Source organism: Hemibagrus wyckioides, linkage group LG10 (assembly GCF_019097595.1).
Source record: "Hemibagrus wyckioides isolate EC202008001 linkage group LG10, SWU_Hwy_1.0, whole genome shotgun sequence".
Classification (NCBI taxonomy): Eukaryota; Metazoa; Chordata; class Actinopteri; order Siluriformes; family Bagridae; genus Hemibagrus; species Hemibagrus wyckioides.
In genome coordinates, this window is record NC_080719.1 from 3,263,619 (window position 1) to 3,286,099 (window position 22,481).

The window sequence follows — 22,481 nt, forward strand, 5'->3', positions numbered from 1 at the left end:
ACGACGCCTGAATGGCCTTGATTTTCTACAGCCGACACTGTGTTATTACTCATCAGAAAGTTTGTTAGCGGTGTGTGTGTGTGTGTGTGTGTGTGTGTGTGTGGGGCTATAAGTGGAGAAAGGATTATTGTTCATCCTGTTTGTCAAGAAACTGTGCAGCGTAGCAGAATCTCCTTTTCCAATCTGGAGAACACAAGCACTACGGCCTCATATTTATTTATATACGTCCCTCATTTTTCTTTATAGTCAAGGTGATGTGTATAAATTCACCTTTGTTGACTTTGTGTATGTGTGTGTGTGTGTGTGTGTGTGTGTGTGTGTGTGTGTGCGGTGCATTAATGATGCATATATCCTCTATCTCCTGTCTGCTCTTAATCCCAGCAGTGCTGGCTCAGGAGCAGATTACTGACAGCGGACATGAGAAGAGTACAGAGCAGGGAGACCTGATGCGAGAGCGGACACACACTTTTACACACACACACACACACATTTCTATTCCCTCATCTACACTTCTCATTATGAGCAAACAGAGTAGCCATTTTCTCCCCTGCTTTATTTGTTCAGAGTCGCCATCTTTGTTCTGGATATTCTCTCACCTCGGAAATGTTTTTGTTTGATGATTCAACATTCACTGTTTGAAATGGTCTGATTGTGTGTGTGTGTGTGTGTGTGTGTGTGCGTGCAGGCAGATGAACAGATCCAGCAGCTGCAGGAGGAGGTGTCCAGGCTGAAACTGCAGCACCAATGCGTCAATCAGCAAGTAGGTGCCTTTCCAAACTCGCCTCCATCTTCCTCCTCCTCCTCCTTTCATTTCATTCCACTTCACCTCACACCGTCTGCTTCTCCAAAGAGCTTCTAGAGAACTTCGGAAGGTCCTCTCACACATGATAGGAAATCCACCTGCACACATTCATCCGAATAAAAACAGACGTGCTTTAGACATAATGACGAGCCACACAATCTCCAGGCAGCACTTCAGGATGAAATATGATATATAGTCTGTGTTGAAGGAGAGAAAGAAAGAAAAAGAAAAAAAAACTGACAGCGGTGTCATTGGACGTTTTTTCCAACGCATGTTTAAAAAAGAAAGAATAGAACCGGTCCAAACAGGAGGCAAGGGAACTCTTTGTTCTAGTCACATCCCATCAGGAGACCAGCAGTAAAAGCAAGTGCTGTTATGACGGTATTCATGGTTACGGTCAACTTGGGGGGGGGGGGGTATTTAATACTTATTTGAAATAAAAATGGTTTCTTTTATTTGATCAGATCATTGTTTAAACAATGAGCAAAATGCACATGAAAAGCTTAATCTGGTTAATCTGATCTGGTTTCAGATCGGATTAAAATTGATCAGACATTCTGTTTGGTCTGACTTCGTTTTTTTTTTCCACGCTAAAGAACGTACATTTGTTTGTCTTGGTCAGGGTTGTGGTGGATTCTGGAAATTCTGGCCATGTAGTGGGAATACACACACACACACACACTCTCACACCTAGAGCCTAGGGGCAAGTTAAAGTCATCAATCACCTACCAGCATGCTTTATTTATTTATTTTCAAGTGAGAGGTACCCAGATCTGCAAAACACAGATGTCTTGCATATCTGCATGAAAACACATTTGTGTGTGTGTGTGTGTGTTATTGTGTTGGTTTAGTTAGGACATACAACACTATATTATTATTCGAAAGCCATTGTTTTTAGTTTTTCAGCATCATGTATGAGAGGTAGAACATAACCTGTGACAGGGATGTTCAAAAAAAATAAAAAATCTTTACCTGCAGCGTTGCTATGACAACCGGCATGGTCTTGTAAGCAAATACGACAGACTCGATTTTGGTTACTTTACATGCCATGCAAACACTTGGGTCTAAAAATCAGGTTTATATAAAATAACTCGGATTCGCCCGTCTGTCTGAACACAACCTTTAGGACAGACATCTGTCTGTCTGTCTGTCTGGGTGTGTATTTTTCCCCGTGCCTACAGTCCACACATCCACTGGTGCTCTCAGAAATAGCCAGCTAGTGGGGCCTTTATGGGGGTTAATGAAGAGTCCAGCTCCATGTGAGAGTAATTGGGTCTGATAGGCTCTGTAATGGGGGTGCAGTGGGTACCTCTGTGCTTCTGCCCCCCTCCACCCCAGCACCAACCCCACCACTGTCCCACCTCTTCATAGCCGAACCTGCTCCCCAACGCTGCCACCCCATCGGAGGAGTGTTAGGGTCCAGCGCGTGGCGAATGATTGCCAATAAAACGTTTGATTGAGAGGAGAGCGGCGCGTGAGCCATAAACAGGCTGGATTCTGCCCTTTAATTTCACCACCACCAGAGAATTGCTTTTGCCTTGCTGCAGAGCGAGTCACACACACACACACACACACACACACCGGCAGTTAGGCGTACACCCTAGGAGTGGGGATTTAATTTTGTGTGTGTGTGTGTGTGTGTGTGTGTGTGTGTTTACTAGTCCTGAGGACAAAGACGAAGGGCTTTTCATTGTGAATTCTCACTATTCTAGGAGCTGCCTCGCTGCTGATAAGGAGGGGGAAAAAAACAATCATTTCATACCGCAGAGTAAATTGGCTGTGCTGCAACTAAGATGGCTACAGCAGCGTCGAGAGCGAATCAGGATCCTAATTTAACCTCTCTCTCACTGTTTCTCACACGCCCCCCCCCCCCTCCTCCGACATGACATCTGAAGCGTAGCAGGAAGCTAACGCCAGCTCAAAACCCCCAAACCCAGCTCTGTCTACGGCTCCGATGCCGCACACGGATCCCTTCTCGTCGACCGCAGGCTCGTCTCGGCTGCACGGCGAATCGCACCGCTCGTGTCGCCTTGTGCAGGTGACGCGCATCAGCGTGTACGCGCATTCGCCTCGGTGCACACGAGCGTGTGTCGGCTGCGGCATGAGCATTGCGGGCTGTGATGAAAGGTTAGAGCCGGAGCATATATCAGACACACAACATTGCGGTAGTAAAAGGCCGGCCGTGGAGCCGCTGCACTCTTCTGGGAACGGCACGCATTTTTACTGCCTTTCTGACAGCAAGATAAAGTGCTCGTCCAATTAGAAAAATATTTGGAGACATACCTTCCAACGAGGCTCTCTTTTTTTTTTTTTTTTTTTTTTTTTTTTTTTACTTACAAACCCGTTTTTATGGTTTTTGCTATATTTTAGCCATAAATGATCAGAGCAAACATTTTAGGTTTTTGCCATTTCTTTATGTAAGTACTGTCCTGATTAATTCCTCCCTCATTCATCCAGCCTTCAAAAATAGATGCAGGCTTTATCCCCACCCCCCCTCTTTCTTTTTTTTCTCTTTTTTTTTTCTGAGATTGCATTAAAATTAAATTCTCTCTTGTTGTGAAAAGAGGCGCGCGTTAAAAATAATTGGATGTGGGAGAGAACAAAGGGCCGCCTCCCCTTCCTGCGGCTGCAGAGCCCGTTAAGGCGTTGATGCCGAGCGCGCCGCATTGTTCTGCTGTCTGCAGCCACCCCCCCCTCCCCGGCCAGACACTCAGCGCCGGAGAAGTCACTTTTAATGTCTGATAATCAAGGTGAATTTTCAAAAAGCTGCCATTTTCAAATGACGGTGTATACATTATGTGGGGAGACGGCAAAGCTTTTCGGGGAGAGGAGGGGCCCCGCTGGTCATGCACAGTGAAAGAGAGACACCTAATGGCCGCTGCTGGGGTGACAGCCAGGGTTTGAGTTCTGGAAAGAGGGAAAGAGGGGAAAAAGGGAGGGAATAATGGAAAGAGAGCAGCTTCTCGGCGCACTCATGATGGGCATCGTGCATTTCAGTGTAGGATTTATTTTTTCTTTTGATGTGGCAAGGGGTGTGTGTGTGTGTGTGCTGTAAGAGTTGTTTTTTCCCCTCTTCCAAATTGTACCATTCTTACTTATTTATATTTCTTTATAACATGAGACTCTGGACAGGAAACAGATCATGAACATCCGAGGAACCAGGTTCTGCATCTCTTTCTATCTGCACTGCTCCAACATACACACACACACACACACATACTCATAGAGACGCATCGGTCTCTCTACCTTTTTTCTTCCGCAGCATATACTGTACGTGTAGATCGTATCTCTTTCTTTCTTTCTTTCTTTCTTTCTTTCTTTCTTTCTTTCTTTCTTTCTTTCTTTCTTTCTTTCTTTCTTTCTTTCTCCTCTGCACCTCTCACCCTTTCTCTCAGCGCCGCTCCAGCTGCAGAGCCAGAAGCACAGTCTGTTCTTTGCAGCATGGAGAATGTGATAGTCAGGGATGTGTGTGTGGATGTTCTGCAGAGGAGAAGAAGTGATAGGACCAGCTTATGAGAGAGAGTGTGTGTGTGTGTGTGTGAATATTCCTTATTTATTTGTCGGTTTGTTTATTTATTCGAGAGACCAGACCAGAACTCTAAGACTGTATTAAACACTATATATATATATATATGTTAAATTAAAAAAGAGTAAATATATGTATATGCAAAAAAGCTAAAATCCGAAGCTAACATATCTGTACAGCTTTGAAAGCGTATATATATATATATATATATATATATATATATATATATATATATTATATATATATATATATATATATAATTATATATATATATATATATATATAATTATATATATAATATTATATATATATATATATATATATAATTATATATATATATATATAATTATATATATATATATATATATATATATATATATATATATATATATATATATTTATCTTTTTAATTTAATTTTATTTATTTTTTTAATACATTGTCCACAGTTTTTAAAGCTGTACTGATCTGTCAGCTAGTGATAGTAGCTCATCTTGCAGGCGTGATATATGATGGTTGAAACTACAGGGATTTCCTGTTGACACACACACACACACACACACTTGTATGTTATGTCTGCAGCATCTTATGGAGCCTTTTATAAGAGCCTTGAAAAAACAAAAGAGACCTGTGATAAAAGTTTATTTTTTTTCTTCCTTCCTCTCCTTCTGTCCGTCTCTTTTTTTAGTGGAGTCTTTGGTTCAGCGTGTATGTATGTATTTTTATTATTTTTTTAAGTCATCGATTATCTAAGCCACAGGGTTTGTTTTAAAGCAGCTCGTCTTCAGAGGACAGACTTAATGCACCGGCAGAGAAGCAGCCGACCTCGTCCTTTCTCTTTCTTGAGACGTGTCATGCGTTCCTGAGATGGATTCTCTCCTGCTTGTGTGTGTGTGTGTGTGTGTGTGTGTGTGTGTGTGTGTGTGTGTGTGTGAAAGGGAAAGCATCTCCTTTGAGACATACTCACTCACACACACACACACACTCCAGGAATATAGAGAGCTCTTTTAATAGGTCGCTGTCCAAAGTTGTCAGGGTTTTTTCTTTTTCTTTTTTTTCCCTCCCCTTCCTGTTTGTGCCACATGCTTTTACTCAAGTGGAAGCCGCACTTGGCTTTTAATCGACTGGTTTTTGCTCCAGATAAGCAGATTGGGAATAGAAATCACAGCCCACTTTGTGGCAACTGAGTAGATTTTCTCTGGCGCATGTCTACCCACTTATTGTGTTTTTGCTGTACACTGAAAAGATACGTGTGTGTGTGTTAGGTGTCAGAATGAATTTCTTTATTTATTTAATATATTTATTATAATATATTTACATATGTTTACACATCAGAGTGACGTATCAAGAGTCAAAATTTTGCAGTGAGATGAAAATCTGGCCGCTCCTGCTAGGCCCAATGAAGTTAAGAAGGAATTAATGTATAGATATAATAAACAGGATAAGAGGTAATAGGATGTTAAATGTTTCAGTGTAGAAACAGTAGAGAATGTAGTATATGACAGAATGGACAGAATAAGTTGTGGTGTTTCAGCGAAATCGCACAAATGTTTCTAATCGAATGCATGTCCGATCTCATCTACCTCAAAAGGATCGACTTTCTAAATAAACATAAACAAAACCTGTCTTATTCTGTCTGTAAGGCATTACAGAGCATGTAGTGAGTGAATCCTAGGATGCAGATGTGTTTTAAAGGGAGTTTAATCCAAATCACACATTTACAGGCGGAAACATAATATAGCACTGTCTGTAAAGGGGTGGAGTCAGATCTGCATAAACTCCTCCTACAAACCGAAACCACCTTACCTTAACTCACACACAATGCTGTGTATATATATATACACAGAAACAGTTATTTCTTTTACACACACACAGAGTCGTTTCCACCCCGTCGTCTTTTGGCTCAGGTAGGAGGAGCCGGATCAGGTCTGACTCCACCCCCTTTCTTTTTTTTCTTTTGTCTCCCAGGACCTTCACGATTGTGCTTTTTGCTCTAATGTTAGAAGGTTCTCCTAAGACATGTTTTCTGCTTTGAGAACACACACACAAACACACAGTCTTTCTTTTCCTATACTGACTGTAGTGCTACTTCCTGTTACTTCCTGTCTTCAAGCCAAAGCAGCTGAAGACATGGGCTCAGAGAACCCAGAATTCAGAAGTGTGTGTGGCCCCCTCTTGTCTAGCGCCTGTCCTCCACAGAGACCCGTGTGTGTGTGGCCGTGGGGACAGGAGCACTCACACACATCGCCTGGCCTTTTCTGTGCTCTCGCTGGAGAATAACATCACACCTCAGCGCTCTGTCCTGCACCGTTTAAAAGCTTTCACATCCAGCCCCTGCTTCGTCTTTACATAACTCTTCCTCTTTTATTTTTTTCCTTATTGTCTTTTTTTAGTAAACCTCAGAACCACGAGCATCCTGAAACCAGTGGGTGGGGGGTCTGTGGGGTCTTTGGTCATAAAAAACAAACTTATTATCAGCTCACGGTTTTCTATCTTGTATTCAGAGTAAAAAAAAAAATGTTGCTATCAGTGTCAGTAGTTTTGGTTTGCAGTTAATTTTAGTACATTTCCAGAATCATGACTGCTAACATAGGTAATGTAGGTGTGGCCTCTGATACGAGAAGAGCCAATCACTGAAGTCTGCTACGAAGATCTAACAGGATTGAAAGGTTCCTACTCAGATACTTTGGAAATCGGACTAGGAACTTAAACAGGTTCCTACAACCTTTGCTCCGGGAACTAAAATCAGCTTCGGTTCCTCTGTGGTTCCTGTGCTGCTTGTTGAAGATGTTCCTCCTCTGGAAATGTTCTTATGGCATATAGACTTTGACCTTTAAGCTTTTTTTTTGGTTTATATGTCTTGAATGAGTTGATCTTGTTGCAGATGCTGTGTGTGTGTGTGTGTGTGGGATTGAGTTTCTGTATCAGAGCCAACCAGGGCACGGTGCCCACGAGGAGGCAGTGTACGGCCACCACGCTGGCACACACCTTCATCCACAACTTTTCCTTACCCGTGTATTTATTAAACACATTCCCTTTATCATCACGCTCATTTATGGAAAAGTCGCTCTTGTGCTGTGCATGTGCATTTTTTTCCGAGTTTTAATACCATTTTTTTGCCCTCCAAACCCCCTCCTCCTCCATCCCTCCCTCACCCCTGTTTGTACCCTTAAAATATTCCACACGTTCTGCAGCAGTTCCACATGACAGACACTCTCCTAATATAATCACAGCGTCTGAATTCTAATTTATACCGTCAGGAGAAAATAAATAGTCTGCGCTTAATTACGGGGAGCCGGCTCCTGCCTTCGGCCGGCGTGATTTATGAAGCGCTCTCCTGCCGCATTTTTCTTAATTTATTTTTAATCTGTCGTTCAATTAATTCTGATGGAAACGTCTTAACGGTGGCAGAGAGGTGCGCTAACGAGAGCGGCCCCAGACCAGCACTACTCCTTCACCCAAAATTCTCACGCCCAGAGATCAGGATTCGGAATCCCAAACTTTTATTAAAGAAGTGAACACAGCTCAGACAGGTGACTCGGAGCTCGGGCGACTCGAGGCTCGGAGCTCAACTCAGACTTCTCAAAGCTGCATGTGTTTTAAAAAATCAAGATATTTCCCATGGATACAAAGACACATCAGATAAGTGTTTTCTTGATCTGAGGAACACTTTCACATCTCGAACTGATTACAATCACACTATCTGGTGTCGTTCTGATGAGGACAGGTTCCTCTCAAGGTTTCCTCCCCAGTTTGTTTGGAATCTTTATATTTCTGTAAAGCTGCTTTTTGATAAAGTCCATTGTTAAAAGCACCATCATAAAAATACACAAATAAAATAAAATGGAATCGAAGCGTATTGAATTTACGACTCTTAACCTTAAACCTGACTTGGACTTGAATCAGACTTGACCAGAGGAGACAGGAATCGTGTCTTGAGCGTAGCCTGTTAAATCATTGTCGTTTCTATGGTAACAGCTGATTCACAAGGTCTTGCATCTTAAATGTTCCAGATAAATTGCATTTATTGATGGATGGATGGAAGGATGGATCAATTTGTTGGTTGATGGATAAAATTAGTTGATTGGTTGGTGGATGGATGGATGGATGGATTGGTTGATTGGGGGATGGATGGATGGATTGGTTGATGGATGGATGGTTGGGTGGATGGATGGATGGATTCTGAAACGAAATGAATACTGAACATTTTTGGAAGGAGTCTCCAGTGTCAGTGTGTTCTACCAGTCAGATATAAAGCTTCTGATAAAGGAAGGTCCTTCAGGACAGAGGAGTTACGCTCTCTCTCCCCCAGGGAATCCGCATCTTTTTTATTATTATTGTTTGTTAATAAAGTGTAAAGATTTGAATAATTTCTCATATGAAAATGAATACAACACTTCAGGGCACACTGTTATAGGAAAATGATCAGTGTTGTGGTGGTTCCTCTCGCTTCACATAACACCATACTGTTGATTATTTTCCTCCAGCAGCACATCCCCAAGTGTCCTTCCTTATTGATTTCTGTCTTTAAGCAGAAATATTAGTTATGTTCGTTCGACTGTACTGAAGACGTTTTCTCTTTCCCTTGTCTTTACTCCTGGGCTGCTGGAAGGTTTATGGTTTTTGCTTGTGTTTAACACACACCATAGCTTAACGCAACACGTGTTCTTCCTGTGTTAAGTCACTCAGTCTGGCAGTTTCTCAGTACGCTTTTCTTTCTCCCAGCGCTCTTCATGTTCTATTCCTAGCTCTACTTTCATCTATTTGTACTTAACACTGATGCGCTCTCTTACTTGCTAAGCCTTACTGCGCCTCTTCCAGGGTCATACTCCGTGCGTGTGCGTGTGTGTGTGTGTGTGTCTGAGACTATAATCTGCACTTACTTGCCGTTTCAAGAACTATCCATTTTTCTCTCCCTGCTTTCATTTTCCTCTTTAAGGAAACAGAGCCCACTTTCAGTCCCGGAGCACAGCCGACTTCACGCCAGCGCAGCCAGAGGAAGATTTAAAATCCCTCTTCTGTTTTTTGTCTCCTCAGCCCGCTCGTTTCGTTCACACACAGATCATTGCACACCAAGGCCTCCTGTTTTCATTTCCCTACACACATACGCAGCAGTTTTTAACTAGGCAGGCCAGGGCCGGGGCCCGGCGCTGCCGATCGATAGCCGTGGTCGACTCAGAGCACCGCAGGCTGCCTTAATGGGCCCTGCAGGTCCCGCCATAAAACACCTCCATGGACCTTAGAGATGGAGCATCCATAAATCGCCTCTCACTCTCTCTCTCTCTCTCTCTCTCTGATTTTCTACTAGAGCTGAGCTGTGATGTCGAGAGATCAGATTAAAACAGAGATGCGCTCGTACACCGTGCCACTGCTCAGGCTTTTGGGTGCTCGCTGTTCCCGGAAATAAGAAACCGCCTTTGAGACGTTTATTAGACTTCATCTGAAGATGCGAAAAAAGGATCATAAAGCTGTCTGTTTGGATTCTTGTCATTAGATCGTGTCATGTAAAATATCTAATTAACAATCTTCAGTCATGATCATGTCAAGAATCTCGTTGGCTTTTAGTAAATAATAAGAACAAATATAGGACGGCGTCATGAGGTCATTTTGAGCCTGTTTATGATGTCCGGTGTCCCAGGGATCTGTGAGAATGGGAATATATTCTGGATCACCATCACACACACACACACACACACACACACGTTCACACACTCGTACACACCAAGGGGCAATTTGGTCTAGCCGGTACATTTTTACACACAGACCAGACAACCTGAAGGAAACCTGACCACAGACCAGACGCGAGAGGAACGTCCATCTGGACGAGATTGAACTGTGAAGCTGCGGATTTTTCTTTTTCTTTTCAAAATTTTTCATTAATGTTGCTTAGATTGGCTTGTCGAGCGCAATTCCAGATGAATTCAATGGCATTAGGGAAAAGCCTTGCTAGATAAGTGAACTTGTTCCCCAAGGTTTCGAGCGAGAAGAAAATCCCTTTCCCCCTCCATCGTTTGAACCCATCATCTCATCATTTTTTATTTTTATTTTTTTTTTTACCAGTGACTGCCAGTGCTTTGATTCATCCTGACCATCTTCCCAAGAGCCACTTTTGGACCCTTGATCAGGGTCCTTAATCCTCACCCGTCCATCTATATGCTTGGACTTGCTTACAAGTCGCTTCGGATAAAAGCGTCCTCCAAACCAATAAACCTAATGTGTTTACGGTGATAATGTTCGTTTCGGACGTGCGCGCCAGCCGAGTGGAGATTCGGCTGCAGTCAGGAAGATTGGATTAATAACCGAGATCAGGCTGGGCCAAGAGATCAGCTGACCAGCCGGCGTCTGTTCTCCTTCTCTCTTTTCCTGAGCCCCAGGCCGTGTGGAAGAGTGCGTCTGTCTGTGTGCGCATTAGCCAAACAGATAGCAACTTTAATTGCCTGTACATGCACTTACTCACCCCTGACGCCCTCCAACCTCGTCCCTGCTGTTCTCCATAAATGAAGAAAAGAAATCGAGAGAGAGAGAGACTGACAGGGAGAGGGAGAAACCGGGCATGATTACTTATTTCTGTGGCCCTGCTACAGAGTGCCTCTCGCCAAAAATGACTCTAATTCCAAACGGTTAACAAGATTTTTTTTTCCCCTTCTTTAATAGAGCCGAATCCGTGTGACAGCAAATAGCTTTCCTATTTGCAGCCTTAATGGCTTTTCCTACTTTGCGCTTCCAATAAGCAGTAAACTCGGAAATTAATATTGCACGCCGCGTTATGATGCAAATGGGAACGAGATAGGAGAGAGCTGCACCTTCACGCACAAAGCTCTGATTAGATCCGTAATTGCGTCTTCGTCTGTGCACCCCCCCCTTCTTTTCCTCGAACCCCCCCTCCCTTTGCTCCTGGCTGCTTTGGCACATTCAATATTGAATTCGCTTATATATTTATAGAAGTGTTTTAAACCTCGTCATCCGTGTCGCGAGGCGTCCGCACGGAGAGCGCGCTCGATTTACATTGCGGTGCAGCTTTGTTTTTCGAATCAGCGCTAATCAGCAATAATTGGCAGAGCAGAAGAGGAAAAAGCTTGTCCTTGAGGCCCAGTGTCTTTGCTCTCACCTCTAACCGTCGTTTTGTTTTTGTCGAACCGTCTGTTAGCTTTCCGTCCCAGGAGTCTCAGGAGTTCTTTATCTATCATGTATGCTGTAAGGGAATTAAAGTAACAGTGTTCTGTATTCCCGGCTAATATCGGCTCTGGAACGGAATGACGGCGCTAATTAGCAGCGGAAAACATTACACGCAGGCTCCAAATTAGGTCGTCACCGAGTGTTGTGGTGATTTCTAACACAGCATGAGACACATTAATATGAGGAGAGTGGTGAGAATTGTATTGACGGCTCTCATTTTATTTGTATACGCTGTACGGGCGAAAGTATTGGCACCCCTGAGGTTCTACCGAAAACTGTTCTCCGTGTCCACTGTAGCATTACAGTTTGCCTTCGCTTTGAACTAAGAGGCTTAATCCTGTTTTAGCAAGCTCCGTGAAGGCATGGTGAGGACCTCGGGCGTCCTGCACAGACCCCGGACTCTCACACCTTGTTGAACTGGAACACCAACTGCACCTCAAACCTTCTTGTCTTCACTCATGTCCTGAACTGTACTACAAACTCTTAACACTCTGGTTTGCACAGGACTTTTAAAAATACACTCTTTTTAATACACACTTTTTGCACAGACTCTTAAACCTTATTACCTTTACATTTTTTAATGTTTAATATTTAGTATTTTTAAGTATTTATTGCATATCTGTCTACCTACCCGTCTGTCTGTCTATCTGTCTGTCTGTCTGTCTATCTATCTGTCTAATGCTCTTGTGGCTAAATGGAGTTGATTATAACAGGAGTCGAACTTTGGAACTGGACGTTCAACAAGCTCGTATGGTTGTGACGGCTTAGTGGCCACAGATCTTTAGTTATATTGTGTATGTATAGCTTATACCATTCCAAGGGTCGTTTGTGTCACATACTGGACATACCACTTGACTGGTGTTTACACCTGACCTGTCCTTTGTTTGGTGACCTCAGCATGTTAAGGTCACCAGACTCTGGCTTGACCAAACACCCAGGCCTGGATCCCAGTAAGCCTAACCTGGAAAGGATACACTTTTTTAATATATTATTTTAATAGGGATTGCTTTCTAACTCTCAGTGCCGGTCCCAAGCCCAGATAAAATGGGAGGGTTTGGTCAGGAAGGGCATCCGACGTAAAACCCGTGCCAAATCGATACATGCGGACTAAATGATCCTCTGTGGTGACCCTGAACAGGGAGCAGCCTCCTTTAACCTCTCCACATAGATCTGGGGGCTAAACTCGAACCGTTTAAGCTCCATTTTCACGCCGTCATGTGCTTCAACAATGTACACAAAGTCTCGATCCACAAGAGGCCATTTTACACAACCACATCTCTATCTTTGTCCAGTTAAATAGCCAAAATAAACAGTTTCAGGAGTGTGTGATGATTTATTGTGTAGGTTAATCTACCAAAGTCCAAACTCAGGTTTGTGCCCCCAAACAAGCCTTTAAAATGCTGTAACCAGTTTCTGGTGTGTGTGTGTGTGTGTGTGTGTGTTTCCCAGAGTCATATAGCTTGTGGCTATAATCTAACTCCATATCAAGCTTTACCTCCACTTCCATGAAGCCATTTCTCCCATCCTGATTAACGATTGCATCCCGGATTCATCTGCCCTGCATTAAAAATAAGCATTACTGTAACAAGTGCTTAAGGTATTACTTTGGAAAATGGATATTAACTTCGGGAAGAAACTTTTTATTTAGGTTGCAAGGTTTTTTTCCGAGCAGTAATGAATCCGGGCCATAATGGGTATATTAAACATGGTGCTTTAGACCTGGCAGTGAACTCATTAGTAGCTGAAACTGCAAAGTGTGTGTGTGTGAGAATGTGGTTATGCGTGCATGCAGAGATGCTGTGTGTATCTCTCAGTTCCACCACTGATTTACAGTGTTCCTGCTGGATTAATGGCTGCAGGTGCTTAAGATGCAGATTATTCCTGTAGGCTGTAAATCTGCTTGGCAGTGGAGTATATCTCTTCTTTTCCAGTCACACACACACACACACAAAACACACACAAACCCATCTGACCTTTGGACACAAATAGCCACTGCATATGCTATACGCTCAAGTTGCTTCAAGCCCTGTGTTGTGTGTGTGTGTGTGTGTTGTGTGTGTGTGTGTGTGTATGTTTAAGGGGACAGGGTGAGGGGGACTTAGGTGTCACATGACCAACACCAAGACAGCAAGCTGTTTCTCGCCCCTGGTTTCCGTGGCAACCGTTCATTTCACGCCGCACGGCACTCTCGTTTCACCTGTCACTTTGGTAATTGCCTCCGTATTTTCGGAGCATATCAGGAAAAAATGATGACGATAATGATAAGACAATATTTATGAACCGCACATTGACAGACAAAAGACAGGTCGGGGCTTCGGGAGGCGGCGGCGGCGGAAGGGATGAGTTTCATTAGAGAGGAAAGGTGCGAGAAGAGCCCATTAGGGAACATTCCAGAGTTTGTGCAGTCTCGTCATTAGCGCCGTTACCGCTGCCCGCAGAACACAAACGCTCCACATTGTTTTAATTGGGTCACTCACACTCTCTCTCTCTCTCTCTCTCTTTCTATCTATCTCGCTCTCGCTCTCTGTCTGTGTGTTTTTTCACCCACTATAGAGTGGACAGAATTGCTTCTCTTGAATCTTAAGTATCTTTTTGTCCTTGGAGCTGCGCTACAGGGGATTGATTGCTTTGACTATAGATTCACAATGGTAAAGAACATATAATGGAAAATATATATATTGTAGATAGCTGTCAAGCATCTTCAGACATTAGGGCAACTCCCAGTGAGCACAACAAGAGGAAATTGGTGAGAAAAATCCCAAGCGATGGAGAAACTGTTGCGAGAAACAAAGATTCAGTAGGGTAACATTCTCAAAAGCCAGAATACCAGAAATGTAAATACATGGAGCAATTATTTCAGAGGTTTCTCACATCGGTCACTGGTATTTGGGGTGAAGGTCACTTTCATTAACAGGACAGCGTGTTGTATGCATCATCACTGGTGTAAAAGTGGTACTCCGAACTGATTGATATTAATAATTTCATAAATCACGGCTATGTACATTTAGCTAGATTAGAAATGACGATTGGTGAAAATCTGTGACTCCAAGGTTGAATAAGAGAAGTATGGGAAAGCCTCCTCCTCCTCTTCCTCTTCCTTGTTTAAATGGATTATAAGTTTGTACCAGCATGAGGAAGGAGTATACAGTATCCAGAGTGTAGTGGAACCCTTCAGGGTGGCTGTAGTGGGATCCGTACTGGAGAAGAAACCTGAAAGCCTCATGGTGGAGAGAATAGGAACAAAAATGGGGGCAGAACCTTCAGGCTTCAGGATTGTAGTAGTAGGTTTCAAGCTGGAGTAGATAGCTGTAGGCTTCCTGGGGGAGAGAATAGTATCCTTCAGGATGACAACAATAACTTGTGGAAGCAGAAAATTGTAAACCTCAGGAGGATCTGAACGGGAGCACAACCTTGTGGATGACCAAACAACTGCTGAAGATAATAGGCCTCTCTGGGTGACCAAACTTTGCAGACCTCCGGATGGTATCGGTAGGATTGAAACTCAGCAGTATCTTTGTAGGCTTCAGGATGGCTGTAGTAGTTAAGATGGTGGAAGATTGGTCAGAAGGTTGTGAGTTCAAATACTTGGACCACCATGCTGCCAGTGCTGGGCCCTTGAGCAAGACCCTTATCCTGTAAAAACATCTGCCAAATGCAAATGTAGTAGCCTGCAGGATCTATGGAGCAGAACCTTGTAGGTCTCAGGATGATCTCATTGGGATCTGATCAGGAGAAGAAGGTAAAAGTGTGGCAGGAGTAGCATCCAAATGGAAGCAAAGGTTTGTAGGCCTCAGTATGACGGTACTGAGGGATCACAAAGGGAAGTAGGGCATTGTACTTGCTTGGGTGGCAATATCAGATTTTAGATTCCTTTACAAGGAAAACATTCATGTAGGCTTCATGTAGAAGAAGTAGCTAAATGGCATCATTGTGGCAGGAGTATCGTCCATCAACATCACAGATACAGATTTCAGATGTTAATACATTCGTATCAGTCCTAAGACTGAGATTGTTATTCATAACTACGATCAGTTTAGTGTTCACAGAAACACTTATATCTCCATCTGCTCCTCTTTAGATGACTATAACTTTATTAAGTGGTATTTACAGCCATAACAAACGTCCTCACCTCGTCGAGGGTTGCAGAAATTACAGGCAAAAAGCGAGGGTTTGACTCTGATATTTGCCCTCTGTTAAAAAAAAAAAAAGAGAGCAAAAAACAACAAAAAAAGCACGAAAGCCAGAGCCACATGGAATTTATATTACATGCTTTGGGGGAGAATGTCAGTGGGAATTAATTGATTTGCCCATATTTGTCAGGAAAGAGTAAGCGCCTAACCCGGGCCTGCATTATTAAAGCTAATACCGTGGTGGTTTGGGCAAGTCCTGCGCCGTGAATCACCCTCTGACACGGCCTTGATGATGTATGGATATATTATTCAGAGGGTTGCGTAGGAAAAGAGAGAGCAGAGCTTCTCCTCCCTCTACTCCCTCCATCCACCACTCATCCCTTGCCCCCCTAGAGACCACCTGAGCTCTCCCAGTAAAAGTAAAGACCACTTATAGAATAGCCCGGGGCTGGCGCCTGCTCAAGTGCCCAGAGTTACCCATTAGAGCACGGAGGCCAGGTCCGGGAAAACACACACACACACACAGTGCAATCAAGATACCTGGTGATGAAGTCGGGGACGGACCTGTCCACCACCCTGTCAAAGCCGAACATGTTTTGTCTCACCTGTCTGCCAGGAAATCTCACGCTTTCACTTTTTAATCACGGCGAATTAATTAACCCCCAACCCTCCAATTACTGCTCATGGAGTAATGAGTAACGGTTGTGCTCCGGGAGTTTCTCCGAAGCCCCCCAAAAAAATCCCTTTCGTGAATAAAACATGGGTTTCACTAAAGACACAGGGCAGGTTTTTTTCTCTGGCAGAGGCAGCGAGACGAGTGCTTCTTGAAACCTGGCATCAAAAACACCCTGGAAGCGGGCTGGAAAAAAAAGGAGTGCTGTGGCCATCATCAGTCCACCTCAGTTGTGCTTTGACATGTCAGAAGAGGAGAAACTTTAACACCCGACCTCAATGTCGAAGCCGCACAGAAGCCCTCACGGACAGGGTTAATAACGGCAACCGCTCGTCACTCTCCTGTCTGGGGAAATGCGATCTCATAAAGAGAGAGAGAAAGAGAGAGAGAGATACCAAGCAGTGTTCATTTGCAGAGATGAACAGCTTTAATATTTAAAAACCAAGCCTGTTACGGCACAAGAAATAGGAAAGGGCTCAGGGAAAAAGCTCAAATTAACTGGAAGTGGTGTAAATATTTAATGGCAGTTTGTGCATACAGGTCTGGGGTTTGTAGGTTGTTTATGGAAGGTGGGGGGGATTGTAGTGAAGAGAGGGGTACAGCCATGTCTATAAACTGTACATCCTCTCCATCTGTACGAACGCGGTTTAATCCTCAAGTCTGATTGGTCCGTCAGAAGGTGTGGATTTTCTAGCATTTTCTATAACAGCAGCTGTGAGGTTCATATACATTACTGCACAGTGAAATTCTTTCTTCGTATATCCCATCCTTGGAGATCCATGATCCATGACATCCATGATGCAGCGCCCCTGGAGCAGGGTGGGCTGGGGGCCTTGCTCAAGGGCCCAACAGAGGCAGCTTGGTGATGCTGGGACTTGAACCCCGAACTTCTGATCAACAACCCAGAGCCTTAACCACTGAACCCAGTACTGCCCCCCTGAGTGTATGTATGTGTATGTATGTATATGTGTGTTTGGCTACAGCTGGACATGTGTGTGCGCTTATCTAATACTTTAGCATTTCTGTAGTATAAGGTTTGTATAGCAGATGTGTAATAATTGTTATTACAGTGTTATTACACAAGGAGTCTCCAGTGTCCGCAGGAAACTTTACGTTATCTTCAAGACAGTGGATTTCACACTTTTCTGCTTTCTCACCAACATTTGTTATCTCTTATAAACTTCCGTAGAGAAAAAAAGGAGATGAGTGCTAACTTTACACACATGCACAACAAAATTTAAACATAACTTGAAAAATTTCTGATATCTAGTAATTATTTTGGGGGAAAAAAAATTTCCATAAAGGTCACGCTGAGCGTTTCGAGTCTGTAGGCAAGGCCATGCTGAGCGAATCAGCGTGTGTGGAACATTCTAGAAAATTTGTGAAAACATCCTGCACTTTGTAAATCATCACTGAGTGTGTGTGTGTGTGTTAGAGAGAGAGAGAGAGAGAGATGGTGTAATTATGGTAATTTATCTGTGAGGACATTCACATTCAGGTGACTGATTCTATGGCTGCAGTCCAGGCTAACGTGTGTGTGTGTGTGTGTGTGTTTGGCCACAGCTGGACATGTGTGTGCACTCAGAGTGTTACACAAACACGGCCTGTTAGTCCAGTCACACAGCATGGCTTTTTCACAACACTGGCATCCTTTTTGACTGGCAGAATGGGGTTGATTATCAATCACTTTTCAGCCCTGTGTGTGTGTGTGTGTGTGTGTGTGTGTGTGTGTGTGTGTGGATTTATAACAGATGGGCTCCTGAGATGGACTGAATATTAGAGAGCCAGACTCTTTCTCAAGCCTTGTCACTTCAGCAAACACGGGCCCGGGCTCCCACTCCGTCCTGCCGAGCAGCCAATAATGGAGTTCACACTTTTATTTCCATATTTCTCTGCCCTTATATTGATGAATGTTTTCATTCGCAGCGAAGTCAGCGCCGCTCTTTATTGTTTTGGCCTGGCCGAGGTGTTTTTGTTTAGGCTACGGCCTTCGAGTGCCTCCATATATCACGCCGGCTCGGCTCCGTAGCCCGCAGAGCCGCCGGTAATTAGAGCAAAGTTGCTGAAGTGATCAAGTTCAGCTCTTTCATTCAGGCTGGTGCACAGAAGTCAAGTGGCTCTTGTTTACCCAAGGACATCTCCTCACTTCCTCACAACAACAAAAATGTAAGCGCTCAAGGCAAAACGTTGGAGTGCAAAAGTTTGCGCACCCCTTCTGTTTCTTTACATGTTTGTGGAATGAAATCCTGTTGCAGCATACAGCATAAATATTACAGTGAGTCTGTCTGGGTTAGAATGTCAACAAGACAGAAAAACAGCACACCTTTAATATAAAATATATTCACCTAAGAAATATAAAAAATATATACACACACATTATTTATTTGTAATGTATATACACACACATTATTCATTTTATTTATTTATTTATTTTTAAGTGTATTTATTCTTTTCTACAAATAATTGTCATTTTTCAGAAATAAATTTTTAAAAACCTTTTTTTTTGTTTGTTTGTTTTTTTTGGGGGGGGTCTTTCTTTCTTTCTTTCTTTCTTTCTTTCTTTCTTTCTTTCTTTCTTTCTTTTCCTCTAAAAAAGTATAAAGAAAATGAACTAGTGAAAAAAGAAAAAAAAGAAGAGAATTTTTTTATTATTATTATTAATAATTATTATTATTATTATCATTATTATGAAGGCAGATCTGTAAACATTGCAGTAAGATAAGCGTGTACAGATTTTTTTGCCCCGTACGTGTACGTGTCAGTGGCGTCTGTGGCGCACCGGCGCTCCTCTCTCTCTCTCTCTCTCTCTCTCTCTCTCTCTCCCTCTCTCCCCGCACCTCTGGGTCTCCGTCAGAGCTTCCCGATAGATCTTTATTTACAGCACAGGAGTCGGAAACAGCTGGTCAATCCATTTAGCCTAAGGCCACTGATTTGTTCGTATTTACTACAACACCCAAAGAAAAGCCGGGGTATTTTTCTCCTCTCTCTTTCCTATTGATCTGGCGCTTAGAAAATCTGCTCCGCTGTCTAAACACTATTGATCCCCATCCACTCGCTCTTCACCCAGCTCCCTGCGCTCGTGTATAAGGGGACTGGATGAATTGAAATTTCATTTCTGACAACTTGTTCCTGTTTTGTTTTTTTTTGTTGTTTGTTTAGTTAGGGATTTTTTTTTTTTTTTTTTATTTCCATTGACGGCTTGATGGGACAGGAGGTGGCAGTTATGGTGGCGAGAGCGTCGCTCGATGAAGGTCAATTGCAGTTGCGTAGAGGAACCGGTCTATTTAGCATTCAGCTACGGCTCACGGCTCTGTGCTAACTTTCAGAGCTAGCACAGGTGCTCATTTCTTTCAAATGTGTCTAGGATGAAGTCTAAATAAAGTTATTTGCACTTAATATCTCATTATTTTCACTTTCTTTCTCAGTTTTTCTACTTTACAGGATACTTTACATGATATTTGCATATTTTTTTCCTTTTTTTCTTGCTGCTGTAACATGGAAATTTCCCCGCTGTGGGGCGAATAAAGGTTTATCTTATCTTATCCTATCTTATGCTATCTTATTTTATCCTATCTTATCTTAAATTGTCTTGTCCTGTCCTATATTGTCTTATCTTATATTGTCCTATCTTATCCTAACTTATCTTATCTTAATCTAGTTTATTATTTCATTTAACTCATTTTATTTCAAGTTTTTTTCAAAATACATCCATTAAAAGTTATCTTGTTTTTCTCCCCAAGATATTTTTTACAAATAATTTTTATTTTTTTTTTAAATAAGATTTTTTTTTTAATAGATTTATTTTTTTCAAGATATCTTGTTATTTAGAGTTACTTCATATCTCATTTTTCTGCTCGGTAGTGTGTTGATTTTTTAATTTTTAAAAAAAAAATTTAACTAGTCATTATACTTTGCGATATCTCACTTTTTCAAGACACGTCATAATGTCATCAGTTATCTCGTTATCATGTGAAGATGTTATTTTAAGAATTTTCAGGATGTTGATATTTCACATTTTCCTCTTATTTCCTCTTTATTTCTGTTTTTTTGTCATTATTTCACGATAATGTCCATTTCGAGTGATCAGGGTTTTTTATATTTCAGAGTTTGTCAGTGTTTGGTTTTATTTTTTTCAAGATATGTTTATATATCTTGAAAAAATATATGTTCATATTTTCGAGTTATATTGGTATTTCAAGATATATGAGCTTTGTGAATTTTCAAGATTGTTTATCCATCCATACATGTGGCGTGTGACCATCACTGTGTGTGTGTTTAGCTGCAGGAGCGCAGTCTGGAGCTGCGGAGTCTCCAGAAGGCCCACGCCGAGCTGCAGGTCCGAGACAAAGAGTGCCAGAGAGAGCTGAGACGTATCAGAGAGGATCTACACAACGCCACCCTGAGGGTAAAAAACACCACCTATTACTCAGATATCATGGAGCTCAGGCCCCCTTTTTAATTAACAAACATTCATATCAAGCCGTCCTGCGATGATCCCGTTCCATGAGTTTTAACAGCAATGCATATTTTAATACATTATCATTACCACCATCATAATGCTTGTTATGAGAAATGTAATTATGAGATCATACAAGGTTTTTTTTCATACAAGATTTCCTCCGGCCAGTTTTATTCAGACGATATTCACTCACAAAAAAATAAATAAATAAAAAACACAGCACAGCTTGTTGATGAAGACAAACAGAAAGCGGGCCGCGCCCTCGCCTGCAGGATCCTCCGTCTAAATTGCACATCCGCCCAGCTCGTCATAAGCCACATTAAGAAAAATGCTCACGCACTCTGACGCAAATTGGAAAATGGCATTTCGGAAAGCGTGCGTCGGAAATTAGAGGTATTAAAATTATAAATCAGATGATGTCGGAGCGGAGGGGCGGGGAGGTGGTGGTGGGCGAGATGGAGAAGAGGGTGAGAGATGAAGCTCCTTGCACCCCCCCCATCTGAAGCCTGAGTCTGATTCGAGGCCTCCAGGGTCCAGGGGCTTCTCTTTCTAACGCAGAGTGAGAGAGAGAGAGAGAGCAGGAAAGACGTGGAGACATGCACAAGAGGATATTGTGTCTTTTTCCATGGAGTCGAGTCCAGCTCATTTAGCAGTTCTCAAACCGCCACTCGCTAATGGATCATTTCAGAGGTGTGATATGTATTATGCAAAGGCATCCGCTTGACACTTTACAGCACTAGTGTTCATTCCCAGTGTGCCTCACCTCCGCTTGTGTGTGTGTGTGTGTGTGTGTGTGTGTGTAGGCAGAAGAGCAGCGTCTGAAAGAGGTCCAGATTGATGAGCTCCAGCGAGAAGTTGACAGGATGCTGACCTTGCTGGAGAAGGACAGAGAGGTCAGCGGAGTCAAGTACATCCTTATAAAGCCGCACACGCACACTACAATACAGTCCAACCCACGCCGCTAACTTCTTTTTAGCTACATCCGGAAAATTCCACTCTTTCAAGGAACCTGAAAAGCATTCATGATACGATACAATATTATCAGGATTCAATCGCATTTACGATGCATGTCCGTTATTCTCATGAAGGATGAGATATTGTTGAGTTAGACATTGTTCGAAGTTATTGAAAGAAAGCCTTGGTTTTCTACAACTGAGTAAACTACGCAGCTGTCGCCATTGATACGAGCGCTGTTCCTATTGGTTAGCCTGCTAATGGTGTTAAGGCTAGCTCCAGAAGGAAATGATGGCTAAGTCTTTAATCATGGTATGACGGGTCTTATGGAGTCAGAAGTGTTCCCAAATGTCAGCTTTTAATGTACAGGGGTTTAAGGCTGATCAGGAGGTCAAGGGTTCAAGCACCAGCACCATTAAGCTGAGCCCTTGAGCAAGGTCCTTATCATGACTGACCCTGTGCTGGTATCAGTTCTTTCTCTGCCCACATCTTTGGCTTTCTCGCATTTTGAGCATAAAAACTTCAGGAAGCTGCGTAGCTCTCACGTCTACAGGGCTTCCAAGAAGTGGCCAAATTCCACCGGTCCAGAAGTCCAGCGGTGATGTGAGCGGTGTTTTCAATCAAATTGCATCATCGGATCGATCCGCTTCCAGCACTCACACAGTAAAGAAGCTCTCTCCACACCACATCCAGGCTAAATCGTGAGAGGTCCGTACACGTGAAAGAAAGCGAGGTCAAAAGCGCCGGCATGCACTTTGCGGTG

General features: G+C 42.8%; 1 protein-coding gene across 8 annotated transcripts in view; it reads left to right on the plus strand.

The window, feature by feature from the left end:
* The window catches only part of LOC131360335 (polyamine-modulated factor 1-binding protein 1), a 169,884-nt gene that overhangs the window by 97,897 nt on the left and 49,506 nt on the right, over nt 1-22,481 (plus strand). For 7 of the 8 annotated variants that reach the window (XM_058400665.1, XM_058400664.1, XM_058400663.1 and 4 more), the window contains 3 exons: nt 686-760; nt 20,585-20,710; nt 21,568-21,657. In XM_058400665.1, the coding sequence (XP_058256648.1) occupies nt 686-760; nt 20,585-20,710; nt 21,568-21,657 (291 nt within the window). The remainder of the gene's footprint in view (nt 1-685; nt 761-20,584; nt 20,711-21,567; nt 21,658-22,481) is intronic. The other variant, XM_058400670.1, reaches the window with a different exon arrangement.